The sequence below is a fragment of the Colobus angolensis genome, unplaced genomic scaffold, assembly GCF_000951035.1.
Source record: "Colobus angolensis palliatus isolate OR3802 unplaced genomic scaffold, Cang.pa_1.0 Scaffold60, whole genome shotgun sequence".
Lineage (NCBI taxonomy): Eukaryota > Metazoa > Chordata > Mammalia > Primates > Cercopithecidae > Colobus > Colobus angolensis.
Genome location: NW_012119599.1, coordinates 2,148,209 through 2,162,157, shown reverse-complemented (window position 1 = coordinate 2,162,157; position 13,949 = coordinate 2,148,209). Strand labels below are relative to the sequence as shown.

General features: G+C 54.6%; 3 protein-coding genes across 5 annotated transcripts in view; 1 reads left to right on the top strand and 2 right to left on the bottom strand.

Annotated features, from left to right (window-relative positions):
• The window catches only part of PPP1R13L (protein phosphatase 1, regulatory subunit 13 like), a 19,866-nt gene extending 18,207 nt beyond the window's left edge, over window positions 1-1,659 (bottom strand). The window contains exons 1-3 of the mRNA XM_011963156.1: window positions 1,453-1,659; window positions 1,195-1,337; window positions 6-239 (exon numbers count right to left, since the gene is read on the bottom strand). Coding sequence (XP_011818546.1) covers window positions 6-239; window positions 1,195-1,337; window positions 1,453-1,534 — 459 coding nt within the window. The 5' untranslated portion in view covers window positions 1,535-1,659. The remainder of the gene's footprint in view (window positions 1-5; window positions 240-1,194; window positions 1,338-1,452) is intronic.
• A 7,149-nt stretch (window positions 1,660-8,808) lies between these two features.
• Window positions 8,809-13,699, top strand: CD3EAP (CD3e molecule, epsilon associated protein). Of its 2 annotated transcripts, none has more exons than XM_011962998.1 (3): window positions 8,809-9,393; window positions 9,769-9,910; window positions 11,099-13,699. In XM_011962998.1, the coding sequence occupies exons 1-3, from the start codon at window positions 9,372-9,374 to the stop codon at window positions 12,474-12,476; spliced, it is 1,542 nt and encodes a 513-aa protein (XP_011818388.1). In that variant the 5' UTR covers window positions 8,809-9,371; the 3' UTR covers window positions 12,477-13,699. The 2 variants fall into 2 exon arrangements, with proteins under 2 accessions (XP_011818388.1, XP_011818387.1); XM_011962997.1 differs by having other exon boundaries at window positions 8,809-9,399; window positions 11,099-12,761.
• The window catches only part of ERCC1 (excision repair cross-complementation group 1), a 23,515-nt gene continuing 22,082 nt past the window's right edge, over window positions 12,517-13,949 (bottom strand). The window contains exon 8 of one of the 2 annotated variants that reach the window (XM_011963001.1): window positions 12,517-12,700. In XM_011963001.1, the coding sequence (XP_011818391.1) occupies window positions 12,647-12,700 (54 nt within the window). In that variant the 3' untranslated portion in view covers window positions 12,517-12,646. The remainder of the gene's footprint in view (window positions 12,701-13,949) is intronic. The other variant, XM_011963000.1, reaches the window with a different exon arrangement.

Sequence of the window (13,949 nt, the reverse complement as noted above, 5' to 3'; positions counted from 1 at the left end):
AAGGCGCGGGGTCGGGGCGAGGGCGCGCGGTCCAAGCTGCCGTAGGCGTCCGGCTGCAGGTAGAGCGGGGTGCGTGGTGACGATGGCCGGCCCTTGGGAGACAGCGGGCTGTAGGGGTGCAGGGTCGGGGCACTCTCTGATCGTCCGAACGGGGTGTCTGCGCCATCGGCGGCCGCCTTCCGGGGGGACCCTCGGCTGCCAAAGGGCTCAGGGATCGAGCTGGAGCTGTACCGGGGCGGCTGTGGGGAGGCCAGAACATTGAGGGATGCATCAAAGAAGACATTAGTGGAAGGGTTGGTGTGTGTGAGGGGGTGTCAAGAGAGATCACTGGAGGTCAACCCAGAGGAGGCCGACCGACGATGGAAATTCACAGAGAGCTCAGGTGAGGAGTGGTGGGGAGACAGCTGTGGCTAGCCCATTACGCTGTGTCGCCTTTATGCCGCTTAGGTAAAGGTCACTTTCCTTCCGATGGTCCCGTTACATGTCCACCTCCACTGGTCCCCTCTTTTCTTTCTTTCTTTCTTTCTTTCTTTCTTTCTTTCTTTCTTTCTTTCTTTCTTTCCTTCTTTCTTTCTTTTTCTTTTTCTTCCTTCCTTCCTTCTTTCCTTCCTTCCTTCTTTCCTTCTCTCTCTCTCTCTCTCTCTCTCCCTTCCTTCCTTCCTTGCTTCCTTCCTTCCTTCCTTCCTCTCTCTCTGTCTCTTTTTTTCTTTCCTCGGCTCACTGCAGCCTCGACCTCCCTGACTTAGTGTGATCCTCCCACCTCAGCCTCCTGAGTAGCTGGGATTACAGGCATGCACCACCACACCAGGCTAACTTTCATATTTTTAGTAGAAACAGGGTTTCGCCGTGTTAGCCAGGTTGGTCTTGAACTCCTGACCTCAAGTGATCCGTCTGCCTCCCAAAGTGCTGAGATTACAGGCGTAAGCCACCGTGCCCGGCCAGGTTTTTAAAAAATTATTTGTAGAGGCTGGTCTCGAACTCTTAGGCTCAAGCAATTCTCTCGCCTCGGCCTTCCAAAGTGTTGGGATTCCAGGCCTGAGCCATCGCGCCTGGCCTGGTCCCCTTTTTTCAAGTTCCCTTGAAGAGCCCACAACCTGCATAACTATATGGGGCAATCTTGCCTGAAATCCAGGCCTCTGGTGTGGGGTCTGGAGAGAAGCTGGCTTTGGAGGTCAAGGCGGGAACCAGGCTTACCCTAGAAGGGGGTCCGGCCTGCGGGCCAGGAGGCGCGGGAGAGTCTGACCACAGCGACTCCAGCTGCTTGGTCAGTTCATCCACCTTGGCCGCAGCCGTGTCCAGCTCCATCTGCTTCAGATCCATGTGTTTCATGGCCAGCGCTGGGGAGGCGGGAGTGGAGGTAAGGACCAGGCCTCCTGGCAGGGGCCGGCCTCAGCACCCCCCGCCCGCTGCCGAGGACCCCGCCCCGCCAGCCCCCCTCCCACTCCAGCTCACACTGGAAGTTCATGTCCAGAAAGTCCCGCGCGCTCTGGAATGCCTCGCTGTCCATGGTGCCGGCCGGAGCGGGCGCCTGCATGGTGGGGAGGGAGGGAGCCGGCTAAGACCCCGCCCCTCTAGACTCCGCCCTCAGGGAGCCAGGGGCCGTCAGGAGCGGGACAACGCCTTAACTCAGTTCCTTCCCCCGGAAGCCCTTTACCCTTTCACCTCCCCAGCTGGGAAATGCCAACTCCTCCAAAGCCAAGTCCACGCGCCACGGAGAAGTCCAAATCCAGTCTAAAGGCTCCGGGTAATTCACTTTCTCTCTCTCTTTTTTTTTAAGACGGAGTCTCGCTCTGTCGCCCAGGCTGGAGTGCATTGACGCGATCTCAGCTCACTGCAACCTCCACCTCCCGGGTTCAAGCGATTCTCCTGCCTAGCTGGGACTACAAGCGCATGCCATTACGCCCGGCTAATTTTTGTAGTTCTGGGATTACAGGCGTGAGTCACCGCGCCCGGCCGTGTCCATCTCTTTATCTCAGTCCTAAGAAGACCTGCATCACTCCTTGAACAATTATCTATTGATCACCTACAATGTGCCGGTAAACAGGATGAAATAACTATGAATTACTGAATGTTTACGAGGGACCAGGACGCACTGTGCTAGATCCTGTTTTTTTGTTTCTTTGTTTTTTGTTTTTGTTTTAATAATAATAATTCTGCTGTCTGCTGTGTACTAGAACCCATGCCTACTGCTTGGGGTATAATGTAGTAAATGTAGTAAAAACAACAACCGTCGGGCGCGGTGGCTCACACCTGTAATCCCAGTACTTCGGGAGACCCAGGCGGGCGGATCACGAGGTCAGGAGATCGAGACCATCCTGGCTAACACAGTGAAACCCCGTCTCTACTCAAAAGACAAAAAAGTAGCCGGGCATGGTGACCGAAGCCTGTAGTCCTAGCTACTTGGGAGGCTGAGGCAGGAGAATGGCGTGAACCCGGGAGGCAGAGCTTGCACGGAGCCTTGGCAACAGTGCGAGACTCCACCTAGAAAGAAAAGAAAAGAAATAAAAAGAGAGAGAGAGAGAGAGAGAGAGGAAGGAAGGAAGGAAGGAAGGAAGGAAGGAAGGAAGGAAGGAAGGATGGATGGATTAAAAAAAAATACACAACAATAACCAGCCAGGCTCAGTGGCTCATGCCTGTAACCCCAGCACTTTGGGAGGATGAGGTGGATGGATCGCTTGAGACCAGGAGTTTGAGACCAGCCTGGCCAATATGGTGAAACCCCGTCTCTACCAAAAATACAAAAGTTAGCTGGGCATGGTGGTATGTGCCTGTAATCCCAGCTACTCAGGAGGCTGAGGCACAAGACTCACTTGAACCTGGGAGGCACAGGTTGCAGTGAGTATAGATTGTGCCACTGCACTCCAGCCTGGGTGACAGAGCGAGGCTCTATTAAAAAATAATAATTATTATTATTGAGAGGCCACTCCCTTCTAGAGTGGTAAGAAATGACGTGCACTCAAAGCTTCATTCAATAGTCAAAACCACCCTAGCAGGCAAGAAAGCATGGCTCAGAAACATATGTTCAAGGTCACCCTGCAAGAAGTTGGTAGTTATGGGTTTCACACCCGGATCTAACTTTATTCTGGGTCATCTCCACCAGATGAGAGGGGTCCCAGAGGGAAGCGACTGCTCAGCTTCCTTTCCTTAGGGTCCCCATCCAGTCAGTGGGAGGTCTGGCTCTCACTGACCCATTGTTAGCAAGAGGAACAGGGAGGTGACCAGGGGCGGAGGGGTAGCTGTGGTCACTGGCCCAGTGGGAGGGAGCTAGGCCACCAGGAACCGGTCAGGCCAGCACCTTCCCTATCCCCATGCTAGCCACCACGCCCACCAGCTCTGCAACCACCCTGCTGCATCCACCGCTTAGCTCTGGCGGTACAGGCAGCAGGGCAGGCTGGGTCATGCTGATACCTGCCTCTGTCTGGAAAGTCGAAGGAACAGAACCTGTTCAAGCTGGCGGCTCATTTGGATGAACAGGGAGTGTGTGAATTTGGGCACTGAGTCCTCTCCACTCACTGGGCCTCAGTCTCCCCAACAGTGAAAGGAGGCAAATCACTTTTTTTTTTTTTTTTTGAGACAGGGTCTCACTCTGTCACCCAGGCTGCAACTGTGACTCACTGCAGCCTCTCGACCTCCCAGCTCAAGTGGTCCTCCCACTTCAGCCTCCTAAGTAGCTGAGACTATAGGTACAGGCTCGCGCTACCACACCTAGCCAATTTTTTAAAACAATTTTGTAGAGACAGGGGTCTCACTTTGTTGCTCAGGCTGGTTTTGAACTCCTGGGCTCAAGTAATCCTCCCGCCTCAGCCTCCCAAAGTGCTGAGATTACAGGCGTGAACCACCACACCTGGCCAGACCAGCTATTCTGAAAGGCCCCTTTAATCTCTATGAGCCCTAGACTCTGAAACTGTAAGAACCTTAGGACTGTAACTAAAGTGCTTTTGAGACAGAGTCTCGCTCTGTCGCCCGGGCTGGAGTGCAGTGGCACGACCTCGGCTCACTGCAAGCTCCGCCTTCCGGGTTCACATCATTCTCCTGCCTCAGCCTCCCCAGTAGCTGGGACTACAGGAGCCCACCACCTCGCCCGGCTAATTTTTTGTATTTTTAGTAGAGACGGGGTTTCACCGTGTTAGCCAGGATGGTCTCGATCTCCTGACCTCGTGATCCACCCTCCTCGGCCTCCCAAAGTGCTGGGATTACAGGCGTGCACCACCACACCCAGCCCGACTGTAACTAAAGTTCTACAGAGCCTAAACCCCTCAGCTAAAGAGCCTATTGTTGGAAAGCTCTGAGTCCAAGATTCTATGTTTGGAACATTCTAGAATTCTCCAATTTGTCTAACCCAGAATTCTGAGTCTTTCTGTACCACATTCTACCTAACCCAGGATTGCACTGCCCTGGAAGTCTAGATGGATGGTATAGTGGGGCTGGTAAAAGCACGAGTAAGAAGTCAGACTTCAAGAATTCAAATCTGAGGGCTGGGCGTGATAGCTTCCACCTGTAATGCTTGCACGGTGGGAGGCCGAGGTGGGAGGACTGCTTGAGGCCAGGAGTTCAAGACCAACCTGGCCAACATAGTGAGACCCCATTTCTTAAAAATTTTTTTAAAAAAAGAATCAAATAATCAAATCTGGCAGCACCACCGTCCAACCCTGACCAGAGTACCTCAGTTTCCTAATCTGTAAAATGGGGATAAATAACAGTTCACCTCATAGGACTACTGTAAGAATCCACCTGGTCAGAAGGTGCAGGAAGAATTCAGGGCTCTGAGAATTGAGACCTCAGGAAGAAGAGACTACAGGAATCAAAACTCAGGCATTTAGAATTTCAGAGATACACAAACAATACTTTGTTAACTGTCTGTTAAAATAGATAAATGAGCAAGTCTGTGCAGCCTCCAATGCCAGCATTCCCGCAGTAAGTGACTCTTTTTTTCTTTTTTTTCCGTAGAGACTTGGTCTCTCTTGCGCCTGCGCTTAGGCTGGTCTCGAACTCCTAGCCTCATGGGATCCTCCCCGGCTCGATCTCCCAAAGTATTGGGATTACAGTCGTGAGCCACGGCGCCACGATCCCCAAATTTCCAAGATTCTCAGATTCCATGCTGACATCCTCTGGGTCTAAAGAAATGCCAACCCTGGGTGTGGGGCTGTGGCTGGGACAGGCGATGGGGACGTCGGAGCCACCAGGGGGCGGTCACGCCCCGACCCCCGCCAGGAGGGCGGACTGCGCCTGAGCTCAGGCCGGGGGAATGCGCAGCGGGTCCGGGCAGGTGCTGTACATCCCGCGGCGAGGGAGCGGGGCCGGGCGGGATACAAGGGCGGGGCGCGGGGGTGGCGCGGGCCGTGTACCTGTTCCCAGGCCTCTGCCCCTGACCTCCGCCTCCGAGTCCTCTCCCCTGGGCTCCCCTCCAGCTCTAGCTCCTAGCTCTCCCGCGGGCTCCCGGCCAGCCACAGGTACTCTCCCCTGGGCTCCTCTCTCCGCTCCACCTCTGGCTCTCCTTCCCTGGCCTCCTCTGCACCCCAGCCAGGTTCTTTAGGGCTAAGGATCCTGTGGACTTCCTGGAGGAGTCATCTTCAGTAGGAACCGGGTCAGAGAGCCAGACTGGGCTGGGAACACCCAGGCTGGACTCCTGCATCCCTGTCGGGTCACATTGAATCTGGGAGAGGCTCCACTGTCTCTGGGACTCGGTTTCCTCCTTTGTGGACGTCTGTGGAATGGGCTAGGGCCTTTCCTGCTCTAAGCCTCTACTGGGGCTTGTTATTTAGCTTCTCTGTGCCTGTTTCCTCGTGTGGACCATGGGAGGAATTAATACCTTCACCTCAAAGGGGTATGAGGATTGAGTGACATTTATAAGCCGTGATTAAAACAATGCAGTGCGCGAAATAAAGTTCACACATACAGGATTCATAATTACCAGATGTTTTTGGCTGTCCATTATAACACAGGGTCTGGCAACAGAGTGAGGGGTCAAGACTCAATGTAATTTTTTTCCCCCTAAAAGGGTCCTTTCAACTCTTTCTGAGATCATACAAGCCCTGAGTTTTGACATCCAGGGTCTCAACTTCCTGAGCCCTTGCCTCTCAGAGTCCTCAATTCCCCCTGTACATTCCTGAGTCTGGCCAGCGATCACTCTCAGTCACTTAGGGATGGGGGGCTGGGAGAGCCCTGGAAGATTCCAGACAGAAGCTGGCAAAAGCCCAGGGTGTGAGCAATATCCACCCTCAAGCCTCCGTTTCTCCATTTGTAATGAGGAGTCCTTCCTTGGGGTCAGCAAACCTTATTCAAAGGGAAACCCCTCTGCCATCCAAGACTCCTCTAGACAATGAGAGCTTTCCTACCTACCTACCAGCTCTGGGCTTGGCACACCAGAGCCCTGTCTTGGCAGCCACGGTTATTATTTTTAATTTCATTTCAGGCTATCATCAAATGTCCTTCAAGCCCAGACATTGGGAAACACCCATCTCATCAGATGCCGGCCTCCCCCATTCTGTTTTTAATCCCCCCCGCTTAGGACGCATGGGGGTGGAGAGAAGGGGGAGACAGAGAGAGGGAGGTGCCTGGTCCTGCCCTCCCCCCAGCCTCAAGGACAGACAGACACCTCCAGAATTAGCCTCTGTCCCTCCCTTATCTCCCACAATACCTCAGGTCAGACAGATGGGCGTGGAGGTGACATTTCTCACCTCAGGGTCAGGGCAAGGAGCCCTGAGGCAGAAGGTTAGTCAGAAAATCTGGCTGGGGCGGAGAGAATCCCGTCCCCCAGAGAGCTGCAGAAGGAGGAGGCAGAATCCTGACCCCACAAACTGCTGCCTGTGTGAGCTCCAAGCCTCAGTTTACCCCTTCCTCTCCGTGTAATGGTTAAATGCTCGGCTATGCAAACCTCCCAGAATCCAACAGCCGCTTTCCGGAATTCTGCCCTGGGTTCTAGAACTACCTGTATAAACCCAGCTGTTTCCCACCCCATAAAGCAATAGGGGAGCCCACCTCCGCCAGGGGGTGCCCTAGGGCGGATGTCCCTTCTCTGGTTAGGCAGGTCTGACGCCCAGGTTAATGACATGTTGGGTTCGCTCAGCGGCACAGAGGAGGTTGGAGATCTGCCTCGGTGTTTTCTCTCCTCCCCCGCCCCCATCCCTGAGCCGAAAAGTCGGGGGAGAGCCGGGACACAGCCTCCGGAGGGACCCCGGGTACCTGTCATGCTCCACTTCAGGAACCCAGGCTCCACTATCCCTGCCCCACCCTTAATTCTGCTCAGAGACCTAGAAGATCGGTGGAGACAGCAGCTTGAGGGTGGCAGGGGGGTCACCCATTCCACCCTGAGCCGCACCGGTCTGAGCCTCTCATTTCTGACCAACACTCGGGGATTCGAACCCCTATACTACCCAAAGACTCGGCTTCCTAGAGCCCTCCCAGTTCGAGAGACTCAGGAATTCCAGCTCCAACGTCTCCCCGGGATGAAGGGGTCAAATCCCTCCATTCCAAGAATTCAGGCATCCGAACCCGCTTTCCTTCCCTCCAGTAAAACAGGTATCTAAATTTCCTTCTAAGGATCCAGGTGTCAGCGCGCCCCAAATTCCTCCCTGGGACCTGGCGTCCAAGTCCCCTCCCAATCCTCCTAGGAACGCGGGTGTTGGGCTCTTTCAGGGCCTCTGGTCCCCACGAGGGTGAAACTCACGGATCCGGGCAGATCCTGGCACCGGGGGGCTTCCTCCGGCTCGGGCTTCGGCTTCGGGGAGCGGAGAACGGGGCGGGGCAGGAGCTGGGAACAGGTTAGACGACGTGACTTGGGCTGGAGGGAGGCGGGTCCCGGAGGGGAGGGGGAGCCGAGGTCGTCTCGAGCACCTTGGGACTTGTAGTCCGGGAGGGATAGGCCGTAGCCCGAGACGATACCATTTGGATTCACCCAGAGTCCATTTCACAGACAGGAAGGGCGAGGCCCAGAAGCCGAGAGAGACCTGGCCAGGGAGATACGGAACAGCCGAGAGGCCTGCCTCGCTGTGGCTGCGGGAGACTGACTCCTGAGCCCTTGCTCCACCCCTTGAGGCGCAGTTTCCCCTTTCCTGATCAGTATCCCCCCGGGTCTCTCTGAGCCCGAATCTCCCCGTCGATAAAAAGTGCGGACTGGATCTTTAAAGGATGTCCTAGCCAGAGTTCAAAATTTTAGTTTGGACTACAACCCCCAGCAGCCTCCGCGACCGACCTCGGGCGACTCTTTGCCTCGGGTCCTCTGGGAATTGTAGTCCTGGAGCCCGCAGGGGCAGCACCCGGGTGTCTCTCTCGCCCACGCTAAGGGAACCGTCTGGAGATCCCGGGGAGGGGAAATATTTCCCCTTTCCCTTGACCCTCCCTCCGCTCTGGAAAGCCTCTCCCACCTGGATAGAAGTGATGCCCCAATTCTGGAGTAGGATCCTAAATCTTGGCAGAGGGGGCGGGAAGTGGCGCTGACACACCGGCCAGGAATGCAGTCGGGTCACCCTGTCTAGGCACCTTCCCGCGGCTCCAACCGCCGCCCAACGCGGGGCGGCCCCAGTGGGAAGGGACGTGGGTGCGTCCCCCAAATCTGCGTCCACGTGCGGCTGTTTACACGCGCCCTGGGGCAGGGAGGAGTCGCCGATCAGGTCCCTTCCTGAAAGTCATCGAGGCTTCCCATGCATGAGACTAAACCCCCGAGGGCATCTACAAGTCCCATTTGATCCACAAGCGCTACACCGTGCTCAGCACCACTCCACGCGTGTCAGGCTCCTGGGTCCGAGGCTCCTCCCTCAAGAACCACAAGCTCCTCCCCCTATGTTTCCCGCTCCCCCGGAGTTCAGAAGCCCCGCCCCCTGGCTGGAACTTCACGCCCTCCTGACGGATTGCCCCTATTTCTCCATTATCCCGCTTCTCCCAGTCAAGTTCTGAACTTCCGAGGCATCTGGACCTCCCCAGAAGGCATTTAACACAGAAAGCACAGCCCTGCTAACTAGGATTCTTACCTATCTCTTTAAGAATTTCACACCAATCGACCGTCCTGTCTCTTTAAGACTTAGGAAGAGCAGTGTGGCTGCCCCTTTAAGGAGGCGTTGCAACAAACCATATTGGACAGACGATGGGGGCGACCCATCGGGACCCGAAGGGCCTCTGACTCCAGCACAACAACGAATCAGCGGCTTTCGGGAATACATTCCTCCGAAAAAGGCTTCTTCCTCGGCTTTCTGATCTGCACATGTGGAAATTTCCCCTAGTTTTTCCTGCAGAACAGGAGTCGAGCGATACCTACCCCCGCGCTCCTGCACCAGTTGGGCGCTCCCGGATGAGGCCGTACCCCTTTGGATCCACGTGGTCTGCAACCGGGTGTGAGCAGCCCGAGCTACTGGGTCGTCTGTGGTGTGGGTCCCGGGATGGAGGAGCCCCAGGCCGGTGGTGAGCGTGCGTGTTGACGGGGTGCGGAGGGTGCGCTGGTGGGAGGAGAAAGGGGCGCCCGGGAAGGTTCGGGCCGAAAAGGAGGCGTCCCTGGAAGCAGGACTTGCGGAGAGCGTGCATTCCCAGTGGACGAACGAGAATACGAACGGAGAGAGGGTTATCTTGTGGTGGGCTACCCATGGAGAGCAAGGCGCCCCTAGGGGTTGGATCGGTGAAGTTGAGGTCGCCTCTGGGGAACAGGTGGGCAGAAAGGAGTAACCAGGTTGAGGGGATGGGAGTGCTCACGAGGTTAAGACCAACGGACCGATAGGTGCGCCCTGCAAGATTGGACCGGCAAGGAGGTGTCAGTAGACCCCATTTCCCCTTCTGCTGCAGGTGCTGCTCGGTTCTCTTGTCCCCCTAACTTTATCGCGAAGCCCCCAGCCTCAGAGTCCCCTCGTTTCTCCTTGGAGGCGCTGACGGGTCCAGATACGGAGCTGTGGCTTATTCAGGCCCCTGCAGATTTTGCCCCAGACTGGTGAGTTGTCTTGTTGACGGAAAAGAGGGTCCCGATCCAGACCTCACTAGCGGGTTCTTGAATTTGTCACAGGAAAGAATGAATTCGAGGCCAGTCACAGAGCACAATGAAAGCAGCAAGTTTATTGGAAACTACTCCTTTACAGAGTAAAGTGTCCTCAGAAAGGAGAAACCCACAACCCTTTGTTAGTATCTCTACTTATAAGGAACTATAATTAAACTTGGAGTGTGCAGATAAGCTCACTAAACGTAGGGGCTATTGGTGTTATCCATGACTATTAATCCTGCAACCTAAGCTTGCTCATTTATATTATATTTAAGCAACGGGGGCTGCATTCTTAGGACATTTGGACATTCTGCAGGCTTGGTGGGACATGTCCTGTATGGCCATAAATATTCTGTAATTGTAATTGGTGGTCAGCTTGGGATGTGGTTATGTTCAGGCCATAAGCATGAACCTTTTAAGTGCCTAGCTACTCACTTTAAGATGGAGTCACTCTAGTCATGTTTTATTAAAAACCAGAGGCCACTGGGCGCGGTGGCTCGTGCCTGTAATCCCATCACTTTGGGGGGCCGAGGCGGGCAGATCACTTGAGGTCAGGAGTTCAAGACCAGCCTGGCCAACATGGTGAAACTCTGTCTCTACTAAAAATACAAAAATGGGGCCGGGCGCGGTGGCTCAAGCCTGTAATCCCAGCACTTTGGGAGGCCGAGATGGGCGGATTGCGAGGTCAGGAGATCGAGACCAACCTGGCTAACATGGTGAAACCCCGTCTCTACTAAAAAATACAAAAAACTAGCCGGGCGAGGTGGCGGGCGCCTGTAGTCCCAGCTACTCGGGAGGCTGAGGCAGGAGAATGGCGTAAAACCCGGGAGGCGGAGCTTGCAGTGAGCTGAGATCCGGCCACTGCACTCCAGCCCGGGCGACAGAGCGAGACTCCGTCTCAAAAAAAAAAAAAAAAATACAAAAATTAGCCAGGCATGGTGGCAGGCGCCTGTAATCCCAGATACTTGGGAGGCTGAGGCAGGAGACTCGCTTGAACCCAGGAGGTGGAGGTTGCAGTGATCTGAGATTGTGCCACTGTACTCCAGCCTGGGTGACAGAGCAAGAGTCTGTCTCAATAAAAAAAAAAAAAGCTTCCCTCTCCTGTTCCACTTAAGCCTCTGTCCTCCCTGTTTCTCTCTATAGCTTCAATGGGCGCCATGTGCCTCTCTCTGGCTCGCAGATCGTCAAGGGTAAGTTGGCAGGCAAGCGGCACTGCTATCGAGTCCTCAGTAGCTGTCCCCAGGCTGCAGAAGCAACCCTGCTGGCCCCCTCAACGGAGGCAGGAGGTGGACTCACCTGTGCCTCAGCCCCCCAGGGCATCCTAAGGATCCTTGAGGGTCCCCAGCAATCCCTGTCGGGGAGCCCTCTGCAGCTCATCCCAGCAAGTCCCCCACCACAGATCCCCCCTGGCCTGCGGCCTCGGTTCTGTGCCTTTGGGGGCAACCCACCAGTCACAGGGCCTAGGTCAGCCTTGGCCCCCAACCTGCTCACCTCAGGGAAGAAGAAAAAGGAGATGCAGGTGACAGAGGCCCCAGTCACTCTGGAGGCAGTGAATGGGCACGGGGTCCTGGAGGTGGACATGGCTTTGGGGTCTCCAGAAATGGATGTGAGGAAGAAGAAGAAGAAGAAGAAAAATCAGCAGCTGAAAGAACCAGAGGTGGCAGGGCCTGTGGGGACAGAGCCCACAGTGGAGACATTGGAGCCTCTGGAAGTGCTGCTCCCGTCCACCACCAAGAAGAGGAAGAAGCCCAAAGGGACAGAAACCTTCGAGCCAGAAGACAAGACAGTGAAGCAGGGACAGATTAACACTGAGCCTCTAGAAGACACAGTCCTGTCCCCAACCAAAAAGAGAAAGAGGCAAAAGGGGATGGAAGGGATGGAGCCAGAGGAGGGGATGACAGTTGAGTGTCAGCCACAGGTGAAGGTGGAGCCACCGGAGAAAGGCATCCCTCTTCCCCCTACAAAGAAGAAGAAAAAAGAAAAGGAACAGATTGCAATGATGGAGTCAGGGACGGAGGCGATGGAGCCAGTGGAGCCAGAGATGAAGCCTCTGGAGTTCCCAGGGGGGATGATGGAGCCTCAACAGCCAGATGGAGCTGAGCCTCAGGCCCAGGCAGCCCTGGCAGCTCCCAAAAAGAAGAGGAAGAAAGACAAACAGCAAAATGCCACAGTGGAGCCACAGACAGAGGTGGCGGAGCCTGAGCTGCCGGATGACCTTGAGCCTCAGGTAGCTCCCACATCCACCAAGAAGAAGAAAAAGAAAGAGAGAGGTCACACCATGACTGAGCTGAGGATTGAGCTGATTCAGCCACTAGAGCATGAGCTGCCAGGGGAGGGACAGCCTGAGGCGAGGGCAACTCCAGGATCCACCAAGAAGAGGAAGAAGCGGAGTCAGGAAAGCTGGATGCCGGAAACAGTGCCCCAAGAGGAGATGCGGGGGCCACCGCTGAATTCAGAGTCTGGGGAGGAGGCTCCCACAGGCCGGGACAAGAAGTGGAGGAAGCAGCAGCAGCCTGTGTAATCTGCCCCAGGGAAACTGAGGAACTAAAGAAAGCTGAAGGTGCCCACCTAGGCCATCCGAAGGTGACACCTCAGGAACCCCTCCCCAGAGACTGCACCAGCATAGCCAACAGGAGCCTGGCCTGGGAGGATGCTTTATTTTTACCCTGAGCGTCTCCTTGGCAGCTGGGGTCATCGGGGTACTTTCAAGAAGGGCTCATGCAGGACATCAAACAGCCTCCGGGCCTGGATGGGAGGGAGAAAAAAATGAGGAACCAGTCATTAAAGGAACTGTTTCCTGGGTAAATCTAGAGTGGGGTTTTGGTTCTTTTTTTTCCCCTAAACACTCAAGCATTTATCCATTGAATTACAAACAATCCAGTTACAATCTTTTTAGGTTATTATTTATTTATTTATTTATTTTGAGACGGAGATTGGCTCTGTCGCCCAGGCTGGAGTGCACTGGCGGGATCTCAGCTCACTGCAAGCTCCGCCTCCCGGGTTCACACCATTCTCCTGCCTCAGCCTCCCGAGTAGCTGGGACTACAGGCGCCTGCCACCACGCCTGGCTAATTTTTTTTTTTAAAGTACAGACGGGGTTCCACCGTGTTAGCCAGGATGGTCTCGATCTCCTGACCTCGTGATCCACCCACCTCAGCCTCCCAAAGTGCTGGGATTATAGGCGTGAGCCACCGTGCTTGGCTTACTTTTTTTTTTTTTTTTTTTTTGAGATGGGGTCTCGCGGTGTCACCCAGGCTGGAGTGCAGTGGTGTGATCTTGGCTCACTGCAACCTCCACCTCCTGGGTTCCAGCAATTCTTCTGCCTCAGCCTCCCAAGTCGCTGGGCCTACAGGTGCCCGCCACCATGCCCGGCTAATTTTTGTAGAGATGGGGTTTCACCATATCGGCCAGGCTGGTCTCGAGCTCCTGACCTCATGATCCGCCTGCCTTGACCTCCCAAAGTGCTGGGGTAACAGGTGTGAGCCACCGCGCCCGGCCAGGTTATTTTAAAATGTATAGTTATTATTGACTATAGTCACCTGGTTGTGCTATCAAATAGTATGTCTTATTCATTCTTTCTTTTTTTTCTTTTTTTGTTTGTGTGTGGTACCCATTAACCTTCCCCATCTCCCTGCCAGCCCCTCACTACCCTCCCCAGCCTCCAGGAACATCCATCTACTCTATCTCCATGAGTTCAACTGTTTTGATTTTTCGATACACAAATAAGTGAGAACATGTGATGTTTGTCTTTCTGTGCCTGGCTTATTTCACTTAACATAATACTCCCCAGTTAATTACGTTGTAAACGATAGGATCTCTCTTTTTTTTTTTTTTGAAAAGGGTCTCTGTTGCCCAGGCTGGAGTGCAGTGGCATGATCTTGGCTCACTGCAGTCTTCACCTCCCGGATTCAAGTGATTCTCCTGCCTCAGCCTCCTGAGTAGTTGAGATTACAGGCACGCGCTACCACACCCGGCTAATTTTTGTATTTTTAGT